Source organism: Hyperolius riggenbachi, chromosome 7 (assembly GCF_040937935.1).
Source record: "Hyperolius riggenbachi isolate aHypRig1 chromosome 7, aHypRig1.pri, whole genome shotgun sequence".
Classification (NCBI taxonomy): Eukaryota; Metazoa; Chordata; class Amphibia; order Anura; family Hyperoliidae; genus Hyperolius; species Hyperolius riggenbachi.
This window is the reverse complement of record NC_090652.1, coordinates 62,243,435-62,258,585: the sequence shown is the minus strand read 5'-3', so window position 1 is coordinate 62,258,585 and position 15,151 is coordinate 62,243,435. Positions and strand designations below refer to the sequence as shown.

Below are 15,151 nucleotides of genomic sequence, written 5' to 3'. Positions count from 1 at the left end.
CATGAGACCTGGATTTGAATCTCGGCTCTTCCTGTTCAGTAAGCCAGCTCCTATTCAGTAAGGAGACCTTGGGTAAGACTCCCTAACACTGCTACTGCCTTTAGAGCCCGCCCCCTAGTGGCTGCAGCTCTGGAGCTTTGAGTCCGACGGGAAAAGCGCAATATACCGTAAATGTCATTTGTCTTGTCTACATAGTTAATAATGTTAGTAGTGGCTGTAACTAATAACATTATGTTCTTCACGTGACATGGGCCTTACAGTGATTTATAGTTACTCTGGTTAGGGCCCCAACATTTTCCAGCTGTAATAAATCAACCACACTAATACTATGGTTGAACTAAGAAATTCATTTGCATGTCAATGCCCCTCTTCAGGAAACAGAAGCAAGCACATCACCCACTCACCTGTGGAAAGAGAGCTATTTTCATAAAGGTCTTCCTCTATAGAGCCAACCAGATTTTCATTCTCAACCCGTTCTTGGATCCCGGGATCTTCTGTAACAAACACAAACATAATTGAATCTGAATTACACCTAGGGATGGTTGGAAATGTCCATTTGCGATTCCGAGGCAATTCTGACTTCTGCAAATGCTAATTTACGTTTTCCCAATTTCTGTTTTTCTGTGTCTCGATTTTCGATTTTCCATTTTTTCAATTTTCCATTTTTACGATTTCTGATTTCAGAGGAGTATTTAATTAGTCATTTTTTGAATTAAAGAATGCAAAAAATGAAAAAAAGATAAAATAAACAGAAAAATGTGATAGGTCTAAAATTACTGCCATGATCAGATTTTTGCAGAAAAGTTCAGGAAGCAGAAACAAGCACATCACCCACTCACCTGTGGAAAGAGAACTATTTTCATAAAGGTCTTCCTCTATAGAGCCAACCAGGTTTTCATTCTCAACCCGTTCTTGGTTCCCGGGATCTTCTGTAACAAACACAAACATAATTGAATCTGGATTACACCTAGGGATGATTGGAAATGTCCATTTCCGATTTCGAGGAAATACTGATTTCTGCAAATGCCGATTTACGTTTTCCCAATTTCTGTTTTTCTGTGTCTCAATTTTTGCTTTTCCATCTTTTCAGTTTTCCAGTTTTACGATTTCCGATTTCAGAGGAGTATTTAATTAGCCATTTTTTGCATCAGAGAAAAACAGAAAAATGTGATAGGTCTAAAATCACTGCCGTGATCAGATTTTTGCAGAAAAGTCCAGTAAGCAGAAACAAGCACTTCACCCACTCACAGGGGAGGACTGGCCAGGGGGGAAGGGGGGAGAGGTCCCCCCAGGCTGCCTCTCCTTTAATGATTTAGGGCTGGCCGATCCACCAACTGCTTCAATAATTATCCAATCAAATGAAAATCTGTGCTGCCACAAGCATGCCCAATCAACAACTTGACTTATTACAGGTGGAAAGTAGCTAAATGTATTAATCTGAGATGCTGGTAAATCTCGGGCCGATGTATTCGTTAAGTGCGATAATAACAAACTATGTACGCAATGGAAACCCCGGCATTTTCCCTCAAAATCTATTATGTACCCCGCGGTGCCTGTGCATTTATACTTTACCTGTCATGCTGTCCCTCGAGCATCCTTGCTGTATTTCTGCATTGGCATGACCATGTGACTACCGGTATATAGCATGTGGGGCGCATGTGACGTCATTTGGGCTGGGGCTGCCATGAAACCAGGCCTCTAGTTTATGTTTTCCCTCCAGGCCAAAAGGTCCCAGTCCTACCCTGCCCACTCACCTGTGGAAAAAGAACTATTTTCATAAAGGTCTTCCTCTATAGAGCCAACCAGGTTTTCATTCTCAACCCGTTCTTGGTTCCCAGTATCTTCTGTAACAAACACAAAAGCAATTAAATCTGGATCACACCTAGGGATGGTTGGAAATGTCAATTTCCGATTCCATGGAAATTCCAATTTCCGTCACTGCCTATTTCTGTTTTTCTGATTTCCGCTTTCCTTTTTCCGATTTTATATTTTCTGATTTCCCATTTTTCTGATTTTCTATATACGGAAATTTCAATTCCGCTGGAACTGAATGAGCTTCCCTATTCTAATCAATCTATAAGGTTTTGTTTTATTTGGATGAATCCCTGCAGAAAAGCTGAAACCGTAGAACTGTCAACTTACCTCTAGAAAGAGAATGCTCCTCATCAAAGTCATCCTCCACAGAATCAGTTACATTTTGGTCTTCATCCTGTTCCTCATTCTGGGTATTGTCTGTCCCCAAAACAAGAACATTTAGAGATGGCTCATGCTACTTTATCAGTCTGTAGATAGATGCATCTCAGAACAGCAGTAACAGGTTAACTAGACACTTACCACTGGAAAGAGAATCAAGGTCATCTTCTTCGCTCACAGAGCTTTGGTCCTCAGCTTGTTCTTGGTTCTCGGTATTGTCTGTCAGCATGAAAACGTTGTTAGTGTGATGGGTCACAATATCTTATGAGTCTTATGAAAAGCTGAACAGGTGAGTTATGCCCTTACCACTAGAAAGAGAATGCTCATCATCAAGGTCTTCCTTCACAGAACCAGTTTGACTTTGGTTTCCAGTCTGGTCTAGGCTCTGGTTATCTGAGGGCAGCAACACAGATAAATTAATTATACTAACTGTGCAGTTTGAAGGAAAACTCAATGCCCCCCCCCCCCCAAAAAAAAAAGATAGTTTCTGAAGTCCTCCTATGCCCCACAGTCATTAGCCTTGACCCTCTTTTCCATTCGTGCACAAGCACAGTCATATTGCGTTTCCAAGCTTGTGCCTGCACTGTAGCATAGGGAAGCTCCTGGACTAACAGCTTCTGCTTACTGCTCAGGCATGGATGGACTTGTGCAGGTACAGTATGGCTGCTCTTGTAAAAGGCAGGGTGCGCAGCCATGAGAACAAATCCAACAAGTTCTTTTCAGATATGTTCAAAAGGTCCATGCGCAGAAACTGTGGGGTCAAGGAAAAGATGAAAAGCCCCTGGGCTGTACAGAGGCAACCCTCTACCTAGGCAAGTATCTTTCTTTTTTGGGGGGCTGCCTCAGGTTTAGTTTAACCAGGACCGACCACTTAATGCCGATCGGCGGTGGGAGCGTCGCTCTCTGGGGACCGTGTAATGCTGATTGGCATGAAAGTGCAGTGGTTGGGATTAGCAGGGAATACGCACTCACTCTTGTGCATGTTCCCAGCTAGTAAACAAAGCAGGGATCCGTCATCAGCCTGCCAGCCATGATTGGAGCTGGCAGGGTAAAATAAAGAAAAAAAAAAGCAATAAACATGTGTACAGCACTGCGATCTAGCATAGCGCTGTACAGGGGACAGCCCTGTCACTTAACGGTCCCTTACATCTCCCAACATGATCCCATACATAGGCTGATGCCTATGTATGTGTAGCGTAGTGTATGTATCGCAGTGTAGGGTCAATTTTTTTTCGGGGGGGGGGGGGGGTAAATTAAATAGGGATTCTTATTTGAAAAAACATTCAATTTTAATTAATAATAAAACAAAACAAAAATTCAGCAGCAATCAGAGATCACCAAAAGAAAGCACTATTAGTGCCAAGAAATGGAGGTAAAATTAATTTGGGTGCTAAATTGTATGACCGAGAAATAAATTGTTAAATTGGTGAAATACTGAATTGTAAAAAAATGTCCTTGTCACTAGGGAGGTATAAACCTCTAGTTCTCAAGAGGTTAAAGATAGATGCTGTAACATGCCCCTTACTGGCCATCCTGCTCCACCCTCCCAATGTACTCTGGTACACAGATTATCTAATCTAATCGACGTGCTGGATAGTTGGAATTGGAGTTACAGATAAACCAGGAGGGATGTGTACACACATACAATTGCTATTCACAATTAAACTGAAATATTTCTAAACAGTACAGTTCTCTGGGTAACAGGCTTTTCAGGTGCGTACACACGCACTACTGTAACAAACGACGGGTCCGTCGGACCCTCCCGCTGGGCGGGCATTCTGCCGACAGTAGGACGTGTGTACAGTCTGCCCACAGACTGTACACACGTCCTACTGTCGGCAGAACGCCCGCCCAGTGGGAGGGTCCGACGGACCCGTCGTTTGTTACAGTAGTGCGTGTGTACGCACCTTTCAGGAGCAGGGTGCATTCTTTGATACTCTAGACAGCCAAATAATAGCCAGAAAAAAAACCTTTTTGCTGTTTATTAAAAAGTGCAATTTAGATTATTATTGAAAAAAAATGTTATGAGTAACAAAATGAACAATGTAGCAACATAATTAAAATAAAAGAGGAGAAAAATGGGGAAAAAATACTTCGAGTTTGAAGATGTCTGTCCTTGCATTCAGAAGTCTTAAAAAGCTATCTTCATGGGCCCCAGGAGTTGACTGTACAATGGGAATTGGAAGATTAACATGGCCCCTGGTTATGTTTCCTCTTGAAGAATGTTGCTTGGGAGGCGGGATTACCAGTCCTGCTCCCTGTTTTAGCTGATGTTCCCCTGGCATTTTGGTGGGAAAATTTGGTCATGAAAGCCCCATTAGTCCCTATTTCATGCATCACTAAAAATATACATAATTTTAAGGTCAAACTTGGCTTTCCTAGCCTGTCCCCTTACAGATAAATGAAGTAATGTGGTTTCTGCGTGTGGTACTTACACAAAAATGATTTGCACAGGTCCACCTTGATGCCAGGCTTGCCAGCAATTCAATGATATACTGTTTATGGTGATCAGAAGCAATCTATTTCTTAAAACCAAACAGATATGAAATGTACTACATTTTATCTTGTTCTTATGTTAGATACACACCATGCAATTTCCTGCCAGATCAACGGGTTGAACTGATTATTTACAACATGACCAATCTGCTCTGAATAGATAACAGGATCGCTTTTCATATCACTACAGCAAAAAAAAACTATGGGATGGAGATAGCAGCAAACTGTTCTTTGACACTTGTCACTAGTAGGGATGGTAATGCTTAAAAGAACTCAAGGAGAACCATGTGATCAGTTTGATCAGCTGGTAGATTTGTAAAGCTCTGATTTGCTGGCCATGATCATATGCGTTAAACCAAGAAGTCATCACAGCAAATTAGAACAGTTGATCAGTTGATCAAACTGACCACATGCTTCTCCATGAGTTCTCCTAAGCATTGCCATCCCTATTTATTCGTTTTCTGGGCTTGGAGGAAGCCTTTTGCCATCATTTGACATAGCGAAACCCAAAGTGCTCCTACACATCCCAACCTTGTGTTAGATTGCAATCAAGAATCAGTGTGCGATCACGATTGCTCACGGTTTTGCTATGACAGATGTCCCCAAACAGGTTCAAGGTCCACTTACCATCTGGAACTGAACCAGCTTCATCTATGTCTTTATTTTCTGAATCTTTTTTCTTTTTTTTTTTCTTTTTCTTTTTTTTCTTCCCCTTGGCCTTGGTCTTGTCCTCCTTGGTGCCTGTGATCAGTAACACATAGATGTCAGCTTGACTAAATTAGTAGTTTGCAAATAATTTGTTCTGTCCATCCGGAATAGCTGGAACAGGTGCAATGCCCACACATACCTCTTGAAGCAGAGCTTGCACCACTTGGATCCTTCTCTCTGAAACCAGTTGATTTTTTGTTCTTAGCTCGATCTTTCCTATGGGCATCTGCTGTAAGCAACGTGTAGAAATTAGTCTCAAAAATTTCCAACCACATGATGTGAAGGAATGACCAGAAAGTTATGCAGAATGTAATAATAACTCTCATAAAAGAAACCTACAGTCAGAAGGTCTGGCTTGTGAGAGCTTTAGCATTATCCGATGCCTGAGCCACCTCAAACACATTGTTCTCCCACTCACCCCATCCACCAAAAGCCAATCCATCATGTGTCACATGTAAGGCGCGCTCTACAGGTGACCAGGATCATTAGGGTCCTTGGCCAAAGACTCCTTACTTTTTACGTACTGGCTGGAGCCTGGATCCAAACTCTTGTCAAAGGGCTCAAATCCCATATCAAAGATAGATGCAACCATTAAGAGAATTTGGAAAGGATACAGCAACATCCACTTACCTCTTTTAAAGAAGTTCATTTTATCCGGGTCTTCCAGCAACAAACCAATTAGATTTTTGCCCCTGAACTCATCTGTCTCCTGGGTATCTGCTTTTAGAAAAAAAAACAATACTGCCTCTTAAATTTGCAACTGGATGAGTAATCAGAAAAGTTACAACAGGTTATCTAAATAACAGGGAAGCAGCTCCCATCCCAGCCATTGCGTGACCTAGGGGTTTAGGGGGATCTTCCTTCGTTTTCCAAAAAACGCAACCCCCACCCCTACCTCTGGCCCATCCCGTGGCTGCTACCAATCTCCTTCCCCATAGTATCCAGAATAGCTCAGTGAAGCAGAGTTAAATACTTGCTCTAGTGTTGGGTCTATCCCTCTTTGCTGCAGTCTGCACCCTTCCATGCTACTGTATGGCTTCTCAAGTTCCTCCATGCCCTCTAAAATGAGAACATTGTGGCCCTAAAGAGGTCTGTAACAGCAGGGGGCATGCAAACTGCAGTTAAGATAATTGGTCCTCCTAGATCAGATAATACACAATACTATTGTGGTGGGTGTGTTTATTTCTTCTTTGTCTTTAAAAAGGAGGGAGGGGAAATACATGGGGAGGAGGGAGAACGGAATGATGAAGCATCCACACTAGTTATGGCGGGTAAGTGTGTGGCCGCAATTGTGTGTTTGTGTGGGGAAGGGGGAGGAGCTATGATTGCCACATTTGTTTTATAACATATGACACATATGACAGAAGAGTTCTTCATGGTAATGGTCCTTCATGAGGAGTAGGAGGGCTTAGCAAGGGGGTTTATCAACAATTTGTTGATGGGCCCTGTTATTATTTATTTGTATACTGCTTGCTTAAACAGGTACAATACTCACCTCCTAGAACGGAGCTGACATATTCCAGGGCTGTCTTCAAAGGACGAGATTGGGTTTTGGTCTTGGCCCGGTCTTTGTTGTCAGCATCATCTGTCAGACTGACTTCTGAAGGATCAGACTTGGGATAAGTTGTGTCTTGTCTAGTGAATAGTTGGAGTTCTTGCATCCATATCCTGTAGTTGTCCTGATTCTGGAGGTTCTGGATCTGTTCCTCATAAGTTCCATCCTGTACTGTGTCTTTTAGCACCAGAATTTTCTTTTTATCTAGAGAAAATAAAAACAGAACGTATGTAATTTGGTAGTGATGATTCACACCGTATGTTGTTCACTTGATCCTTAACACCGCTTAAATAGTGACTCAATAATAAAGGAGGCAGTGTTGTGTGAACCTCTATGAAAGTGAATATTAATTGCTCAATTTCAAATCCCCCTACTATAAAAATAGCCACTGTTAAGTTTAACTAAGCAGACATCAGATGGCTAATCCTTAAAACTGGATAAAAAGAACAAACAGAGTTAGGATATAAAATAGTAAACAATAAATCAATGAATAGTTGCAGGAAGTACCAAAAATGTCTAAAAATGTGCTCATATACTTTAGACCAAAACTGGACTCAGCACAACATAAAATATGTATAAAAAGTCCCACAAAATAATATATTTTCAGTTCCTTTGCACAGTCACTTAAAAAAAAGTTCCTATTGAAGAAAAAAATCCATGGATCCTTCACACATGGTCCCATTACTGCACCATGAACATAAGAGGTGGCACTCCCCGAATCAGGAAGAAGTATAATCTGTGAAGAAGTAAGGTTGTCACTATGAGAACTACTGTATATGACAAGGAGAGACCAGGAGCCAAATGGTACAGTATCATAGAGTATTGAAAATAGGGTAAAGTGAAGAAAAAGTGACCACATTTTCTGGTCATTAGTGGGAAAGTTGTTTTTTTTTCCATTTTATTATCTATGTATTCATTGTAATGTAATGCTATAGACCAGTGATGGCTAACCTTGGCGCTCCAGCTGTGACAAAACTACAAATCCCATCATGCCTCTGCCTCCCTGAGCTATGCTTAGAGCTGTCAGAGTATTGCAGTGCCTCATGGGAATTGTAGTTCCAACACAGCTGGAGTGCCAAGGTTAGCCATCACTGCTATAGACTGATTTTTAAAAAAACATCTGTAAGTCAAATACTGAAAACATCAAGGGGAATGCATTTATTTTGACTGATGATTTTGACTTTATTTTGACTGATTGGGAAGATCAAACACAGTTTTAACCCTATGAGATTACTATTAAACATAACAGCAAACGGGGAACAGAGGCGCCAGCAGGGTAAAAGTGGATAAAACCTTTAAAATTTGCTTGGAGGAAGCGGTGGACGTACCTCCATAAAGCAGACACGAAAGACTGTATAGTAATAATTACATTTATTATATAGTACCCCAAAAGTGCAACGCGTTTTGCAGGCCACGCCCGCTTCATCAGACAATAAACGTGGGGACAAACAGAATTTTACTGCTGAAATTCTGTTTGTCCCCACGTTTTACTATTATACAGTCTTTCGTGTCTGCTTTATGGAGGTAAGTCCACCGCTTCCTCCAAGCAAATTTTAAAGGTTTTATCCACTTTTACCCTGCTGGCGCCTCTGTTCCCCGTTTGCTGTACCGTGTCCACCCCTGGTGGAGGGGTGATCTACCCCTTTTCTGATCTACAGAGAGCGACTTTTTAGCCCTGAGTGAGGGCAGGTCTAATCTCCTCACCTGCCTATACAGTGGTTGCCTTTGTGGTAACCCTGACTTGTGAGTATACTCTTCTCACTAATTATCTTTACTAATCTTATGCTGAACATACTACACTATATTGGGCTCTCGGTTTCTCTAACCTTCTCTCACTATGAAACATAACTTTTATTCATATATTAAAATTAAAGCTGCACAAAGTATTATTGAGGGCAGGATCTAGTACATAAAGGTTTCCTTAGCTTAGTATACAGTAAATTATATCATTGGGACCTTGCTCTCTGTACTCTTGATTGAAAAAATGCCATTATTTACATTAAAACCCCCCACCAACCCAACATGTTTCACCCCCCCCCCCCCTTAATTGGAGGCTTCATTGGGGAAAAAGTGCCCAGTGTTAAAGGGGAACTTCGGCCAAACAAACATACTGTCATCAAGTTACATTAGTTATGTTAATTAGAATAGATAGGTAATATAATCTCTTACCAACCCTGCTTTAAAAGAACAGGTAAATGTTTGTGATTCATGGGGGCTGCCATCTTTGTCATGGGGGCAGCCATCTTTTTGGTTGAAAGGAGGTGACAAGGAGCAGGAGACACAGTTCCAACTGTCCTTGTCCTGATTACCCCTCCCAGCTGCACATGCTAGGAAGCAGTGAGGCGCCAGGTTCTATCTGGACATACTGCTGTTGTGTGCTCCTTCCTGTAATTGCCTGATGAAGCGGGTTTGACCTGCGAAACGCGTTGCAACCTTATTTGGAGTATACCAATAAATGTCCCTTTTGTGAATATACAGTTGTTGTGTCTGCTTGTGGGAGGTGAGTCCACCACTGCCTCCTAAGCAATAATTTTAAAACTTTTAAATATTGTTTTTATCCTTTTGGCGCCTCTGTTCTCTACCATAATACTGATTGTATCCACCTTTGGTGGAGGGGGATACCCCTTCTTGTTTTTCAAGCCTACAGAGAGCGACTTCTTATTCCTGAGTGAGGACAGGCTAATCTCCTCACCTGCCTACACAGTGGTTGCCTGGAGGTAACCCTGGTTTGTGAGTATACAATTCATACTCTTTCTAATTATCCAATTACCTTGACATACTACACCATATCGGGCTCTCGGTTCTCTCTTCTTCATAATCTCCCAGAATGGTAGGGCGGGGCTATCTACCAATACATATTAATATACAGCTATAGGAAATGTTTCTGATACTAAAACCAGGAAAATTACTGTAAACGTAGGCTTCCTGAATAATTCACTGCGTTCTACTTTGTGTCATTACAGTTCCTTTTTTACCCTTACATATTTGCTGGTATAGTTTATTCACAAAGCATAGACTTAGCAATATCTACACTTGATTTATAACCCAATTAAGCGCAAAATGAAAAAAATACCACTGTAATTGGGCAAAATCACTACTCGGGAAGAAATCAATGATTTAAGACCACATCAAACAGAACTGTTCATATGAAAGTATTGAAATTCACTGCCAAGTGTGTCTTCTGGAACAAACTTCCTAACAAGGTTTCCACCTTTGGATGGTGGTGAATGGAGTCTATATAGGCTGACTCATGTCAAACAATCCCTCTGTCCACAGTCTGTTAAAGTGGACCTGAACTCTTGCACAGGACAGAAGGAAAACACTGAGAAATCCACCCTGTATGTATTTAGAGAGTTTAACCTGTCTAATTCCCCCTCATTGGTGACTAATCGCAGGTGTAGTTTGATCTCTCATTTGTGTCAGCCGGCTGTCTCAACAGAGCAGCTAATTTGTAAACACAGGAAGTTAACCCTATGTCTGCTTCCATGAAAGCAGGAAGTCTAGTCACACTGCAGATTTTTTGCAGGATTTTGAATCAGCTGTAAGAAAGAAGAGTTCATGTCCGCTTGAAACAGATGAGTTGGTCCAGAGGATATCTTAGGTTGTTTGTTCTCATATCACAGACCTATTCATAGAGCCTTCATTTTGTAGGGTGTTTTGTTTTTCCAAGAAAAAAGGCTCCATGGCGACAGAGAGAAATAAACCACTCCAAAGTTATTACAATCAACCTTGTGTCTTCCTTGTAATTTTTATAATGATGCAATCACTCCGTGGTACACCACATGACATATTTGCATCAGTTACAGTTGCCACAGAGGAGCGACACGGGTACTGTATGTTTACCGTAATGACTTAAAGTTACATAATCAGCAATTACATCTGATTTTGCAAACAAAAATGTAAACATATCTTTATCTTCTAGCTGTTACAGGCCTCTTTTCTATGGGCAGCTAAAGGCGGTGAATTCACCATCTGTCAACTGCCCTGTTCACTGGTTGGGCACTTGATAGTCCATGACATGAGCGCTTTACAGGTGCTTCCCCCTCCCCATGAAGTTGCATCTGAGCACGACGTCCTCAGATGTGACATGAGATGGTTTTTAACCAGAGGGGTTTTTGGCCAGAGAGCAATGCCGCCATGTGTCAAGTGTGACATGCACGGTGTTACCAAATGCTGGCCTTCTGCTGCATGTAATTGTAGCCAAATTGCACCAGCAGCCCAGGGCTGAACTGCCGACAAGTGCACAGTTCAGCCTTCCACAGAAAAGAGGCATCAGGAGTAAGACTACTTTTAAACAAATGCTGGTGATTGTTAAAAACATCAAATAGTTGTTTATGCTGTGCAGTGCAGCAGATCCACACAAGACATACATGGCGTTTCACCACCTGTCATTCGGCTCACCCTGCTGCTGCACAAATTTCAGGTGGCATTCATTTCTATTCCCCTTCCGAGTCGTAACAACTTGCAGGGAGAAGTAATTTGGGGTCCTGTAATATGGGACCCCAAATTACTTCTCCCTGCAAGTTGTTACGACTCGGAAGGGGAATAGAAATTAATGCCACCCGAAATTTGTGCAGCAAATACGGGACCTGTATTACACTGCTGCATGACTATAAATATAATGACATTATGACTATGGCAGGGCCCAGGTCAGGCGCAGCGCAGGGAAGAGCGCCGCTAAAATGACCTGCTTTGCCACACAAGGGCATCTCACTTTCTAGTATATCTTTTATTTTTTGATAAAGCAAGAAGCTTTAAATAGATAGATAGATAGATAGATAGATAGATAGATAGATAGATAGACATATATGCAAACTAAGCCCTTCTGTTATGATCCGCTCAGCTGTCTGCACAGGCAGACAGCTGTTTGACCATTCCTTAAGTCTGTGGGCTGCAGGTCTCTGGATAAGAGACCTGTCTTTGCTTTGCAAGTTCCAGAGTTGCTCTGCTGAGGAATTTGCATACACTTGTCATGCAAATTGCCTACCTGCCTCCTTTGAAGGCTTGCAGTATAAATACCTTGCTCTCCCAGAGTCCTTTGCCGGTCATGATGGTTTGTTACTGCTAAAACACTCCTGGAGTGTCATCCTTGCTATTGTTTACTAAAGATTATCTTAGAGTATTCCTGGGGACTGCACTAGGCATCCCTCTAGTGCAGTCAGGTTGTATTACTTGTATTGCCTTGTTCTTTTCCTCTGCCTCGATTGTCTTGTCGCCAGCGGCGGTCAACAAGAAATCGTTCTGTCTGTCTGGGAGTGTAGGCCACAGCTGCGGTTGCTGCTGGTTACTCCTTCTGTCTGTCTTGCTGTGTGGATCGCACGCGCTCTGGCGGAAAGAGCAGTGGATCCTGCTAGCTCTGTTTCTGTACTTGGATCACACTTGCTCTGGTGGAAAAGAGCAGTCTATCCTGCTAGCTCTGTTTCTGTACTTGGTTCACACTTGCTCTGGTGGAAAAGAGCAGTGGATCCTGCTAGCTCTGTTTCTGCACTTGGATCACACTTGCTCTGGTGGAAAAGAGCAGTGGATCCTGCTAGCTCTGTTTCTGTACTTGGTTCACACTCGCTCTGGCGGAAAGAGCAGTGGATCCTTCCTGTCCTGTCCCTGAACCCGGATCGCACTCGCTCTGGCGGAAGAGCGGTGGATCTTATCTGACCTATTCCTGTTTTCCGTTCATCTGTCTGTCTGGAGCAAACGCTTGCGGTTGTCTGAGGTAAGGCAGCCGTTTAGCAAGCGTTCCTGTTATTTGTTCATTTGTGTTCATTCGTTAGTCATGGTGGTGTGCTTGTCTCTGTTGCGCTTATCGTGCGGAGACCGCGCCGTAAACGCGCTTGTCGCTGTTGCACCTAACGTGCGGTGACCACGTTTAGGTATTGCGTTTGTTATTTTCGTTGACATTCTTATTGTATGATATGCTGTGCCTTTCGCTCTGCTCCTGTGTTTAACCTTTACTCTGTCTTGTGTCACTGTTGGCAATTGCCACTCTTGCGATTGCGTTCACACTTTGGTTTTCGCTGTTGTATGTCGACAATCGCCGGGCGGCGACTAGATTGGTAGACATACATACATTCTGTCTGTGTGCTCTCTCCCTCGAGAGAAACTGTCCTGCTCCGTATTGCCCCATTACGTACAATCCTTATCTGGCATCTGGGGCTGTGCAGAGGATCTGTTCCTCTGCACTCCACAGCTCCATCTGCCGGTTGGAATTCCTCTCTACGGGTGCATCCGCACCTTAGCTGGGTTCTCTCATCCAAACGTTTGTGGAGGATTTCCGTGGTGTCGGCGCGCAGGTTGTGCGCTGACCACGGAGATAATTCCACAATCGTTACACCTTCCATCCAAGTTAGAAATGGACCTTCTGTGCTGCTCACACAGCTGCAGTTTTAATTGAGGAAAAATAAATGGTATTCATTATACTTCACTAAAGGTCTCCAGAGACCTCTTAAAGGGTTCTGTGGAGTGTGGAGAGTATTAAAAACAAAAAACTGACACTTACCTGGGGCTTCTATCGGCCCCCTGCTGCTGTCTTGTCCCGCGCCCTCCTCTACAATCCTCGATTCCCGCCACCGTCCCCGGTCTAATTAACCGTGTAAATAGACAAATTATGCTCGCTTCATGCTCGCGTCTCTGGGAGCTTTTTGCGCAGGCGCAGTACGAGAAAGCCTCATACTGTGCCTGCGCAGTAAGCTCTCAGAGGCGGAGTGAGTATGCGCACGGCCATGGCTGCAGTTGTATTAGACTAATAATTAGACCGGGACCGGTGGCGGGGAATGGAGGATCATAGGAGGACGGTGCGGGACATGACAGCTGCAGAGGGCCGATAGAAGCCCCAGGTAAGTGTTGTTGTTTTTGTTTTTAATACCCTCCTCAGAACCCCGTTAATGATGTGCCTGTGTGGCTTTCATATGGTGTACGGATATCTGTGTCGCCAGTGAGTTGGGCACAGGGGAGCTGAATGACGGCTATCCATGCTGCCGCAAAACTTCCCAGTAGCGTTAAATCCTGTTCCCACAGCAAGTTGTCGTAACTCAGAGGGAGATGTAATTCAGGGTCCGGCAACCGCCCAAGCCCCGAATTACCCTTAGGCGTCCCGTACAATATTACATTACTGCTATGGCTAGTTTTGGAGCTCTGCGCTGACTGAGCACTGTGTAGAGTGACCAGACGTCCCGGATTGCCCGGGACGCGTCCCGGATTCGGGGTCTGCTGTCCCAGGCAGCATGAGGTCCCGGGAAACGTCCCGCTTTTAGTAGCAGGATGTCCCGGCCTCGGGACTCTGGCCACTCTATCCTCATGAACTGGCTGCGGCGTCTATAGACGCCGTGCCAGTTCATTGCCCGCAGCCCCGCTCCAGCCTCCTTAGTCTTCCGGTGTTTTGACACCGGCAGGCGAGCAGAGCCAAGATGGCTGCCGAAGCCCTGTACTGGAGACTATTTGTGTCTCCAGTACAGGGCTTCGGGCGCCATCTTGCCGTAGCCCTGTCAGCGCGGAACTCTGCAGGAGGAGGAAGGTGGTCCCGGGAGCAGCACGCCAGAGGCCAGAGACTTCTGCTAGGTGAGTAAATGCTTTTTCCAGGTGAAATGTGCTCCCATTACGTTCTTTTTCTGGTGAAATGTTTGCCCGTATTGCGTTTATTTTCTGGTGAAATGTTTGCCCGCATTGCGTTTATTTTGTACTGACATGTTTGCCCGCATTGCATTTATTTTGTACCGACATGTTGCCCGCATTGCCTTTATTTTGTACTGACATGTTTGCCCACATTGCGTTTATTTTGTACTGACATGTTGCCCACATTGCGTTTTTTTTTGTACTGACATGTTGCCGGCATTGCGTTTATTTTGTACTGACATGTCTGCCCGCATTGCGTTTATTTTGTACTGACATGTTTGCCCGCATTGCGTTTATTTTGTGCTGACATGTTGCCCATTGCGTTTATTTTCTGGTGTCCGGGGTAACTGTTGCTGCATTTATTATTTAATGGTCATAGGTGGCTATGTTTGCTGCTTTGTGGTTACGGTATACTTTTAGCATCAAACAGTTTCTGCACACCCATGATGCAAAGTCTTGTTTGACCACACCATGGCGTAAACACTGCTTTCTTATGCCTCGCTGTTACATCATTACATTAGCTCCGCCCATACAATGCCATGACCACGCCCACCCCCCTCGAGTCTTTGTCACTGCGCGCTCCTCAGTCCCCTC

The 15,151-nt window shown here is 43.6% G+C and overlaps 1 protein-coding gene across 1 annotated transcript in view; it reads right to left on the bottom strand.

Annotated features, from left to right (window-relative positions):
• LOC137526024 (protein starmaker-like) overlaps positions 1-15,151 on the bottom strand; it is a 65,366-nt gene that overhangs the window by 36,258 nt on the left and 13,957 nt on the right. Inside the window, exons 3-12 of the mRNA XM_068247236.1 lie at positions 6,893-7,156; positions 6,028-6,114; positions 5,537-5,626; positions 5,317-5,430; positions 2,500-2,586; positions 2,335-2,412; positions 2,143-2,232; positions 1,755-1,844; positions 840-929; positions 405-491 (exon numbers count right to left, since the gene is read on the bottom strand). Of these exons, the coding sequence (XP_068103337.1) occupies positions 405-491; positions 840-929; positions 1,755-1,844; positions 2,143-2,232; positions 2,335-2,412; positions 2,500-2,586; positions 5,317-5,430; positions 5,537-5,626; positions 6,028-6,114; positions 6,893-7,156 (1,077 nt within the window). The remainder of the gene's footprint in view (positions 1-404; positions 492-839; positions 930-1,754; positions 1,845-2,142; positions 2,233-2,334; positions 2,413-2,499; positions 2,587-5,316; positions 5,431-5,536; positions 5,627-6,027; positions 6,115-6,892; positions 7,157-15,151) is intronic.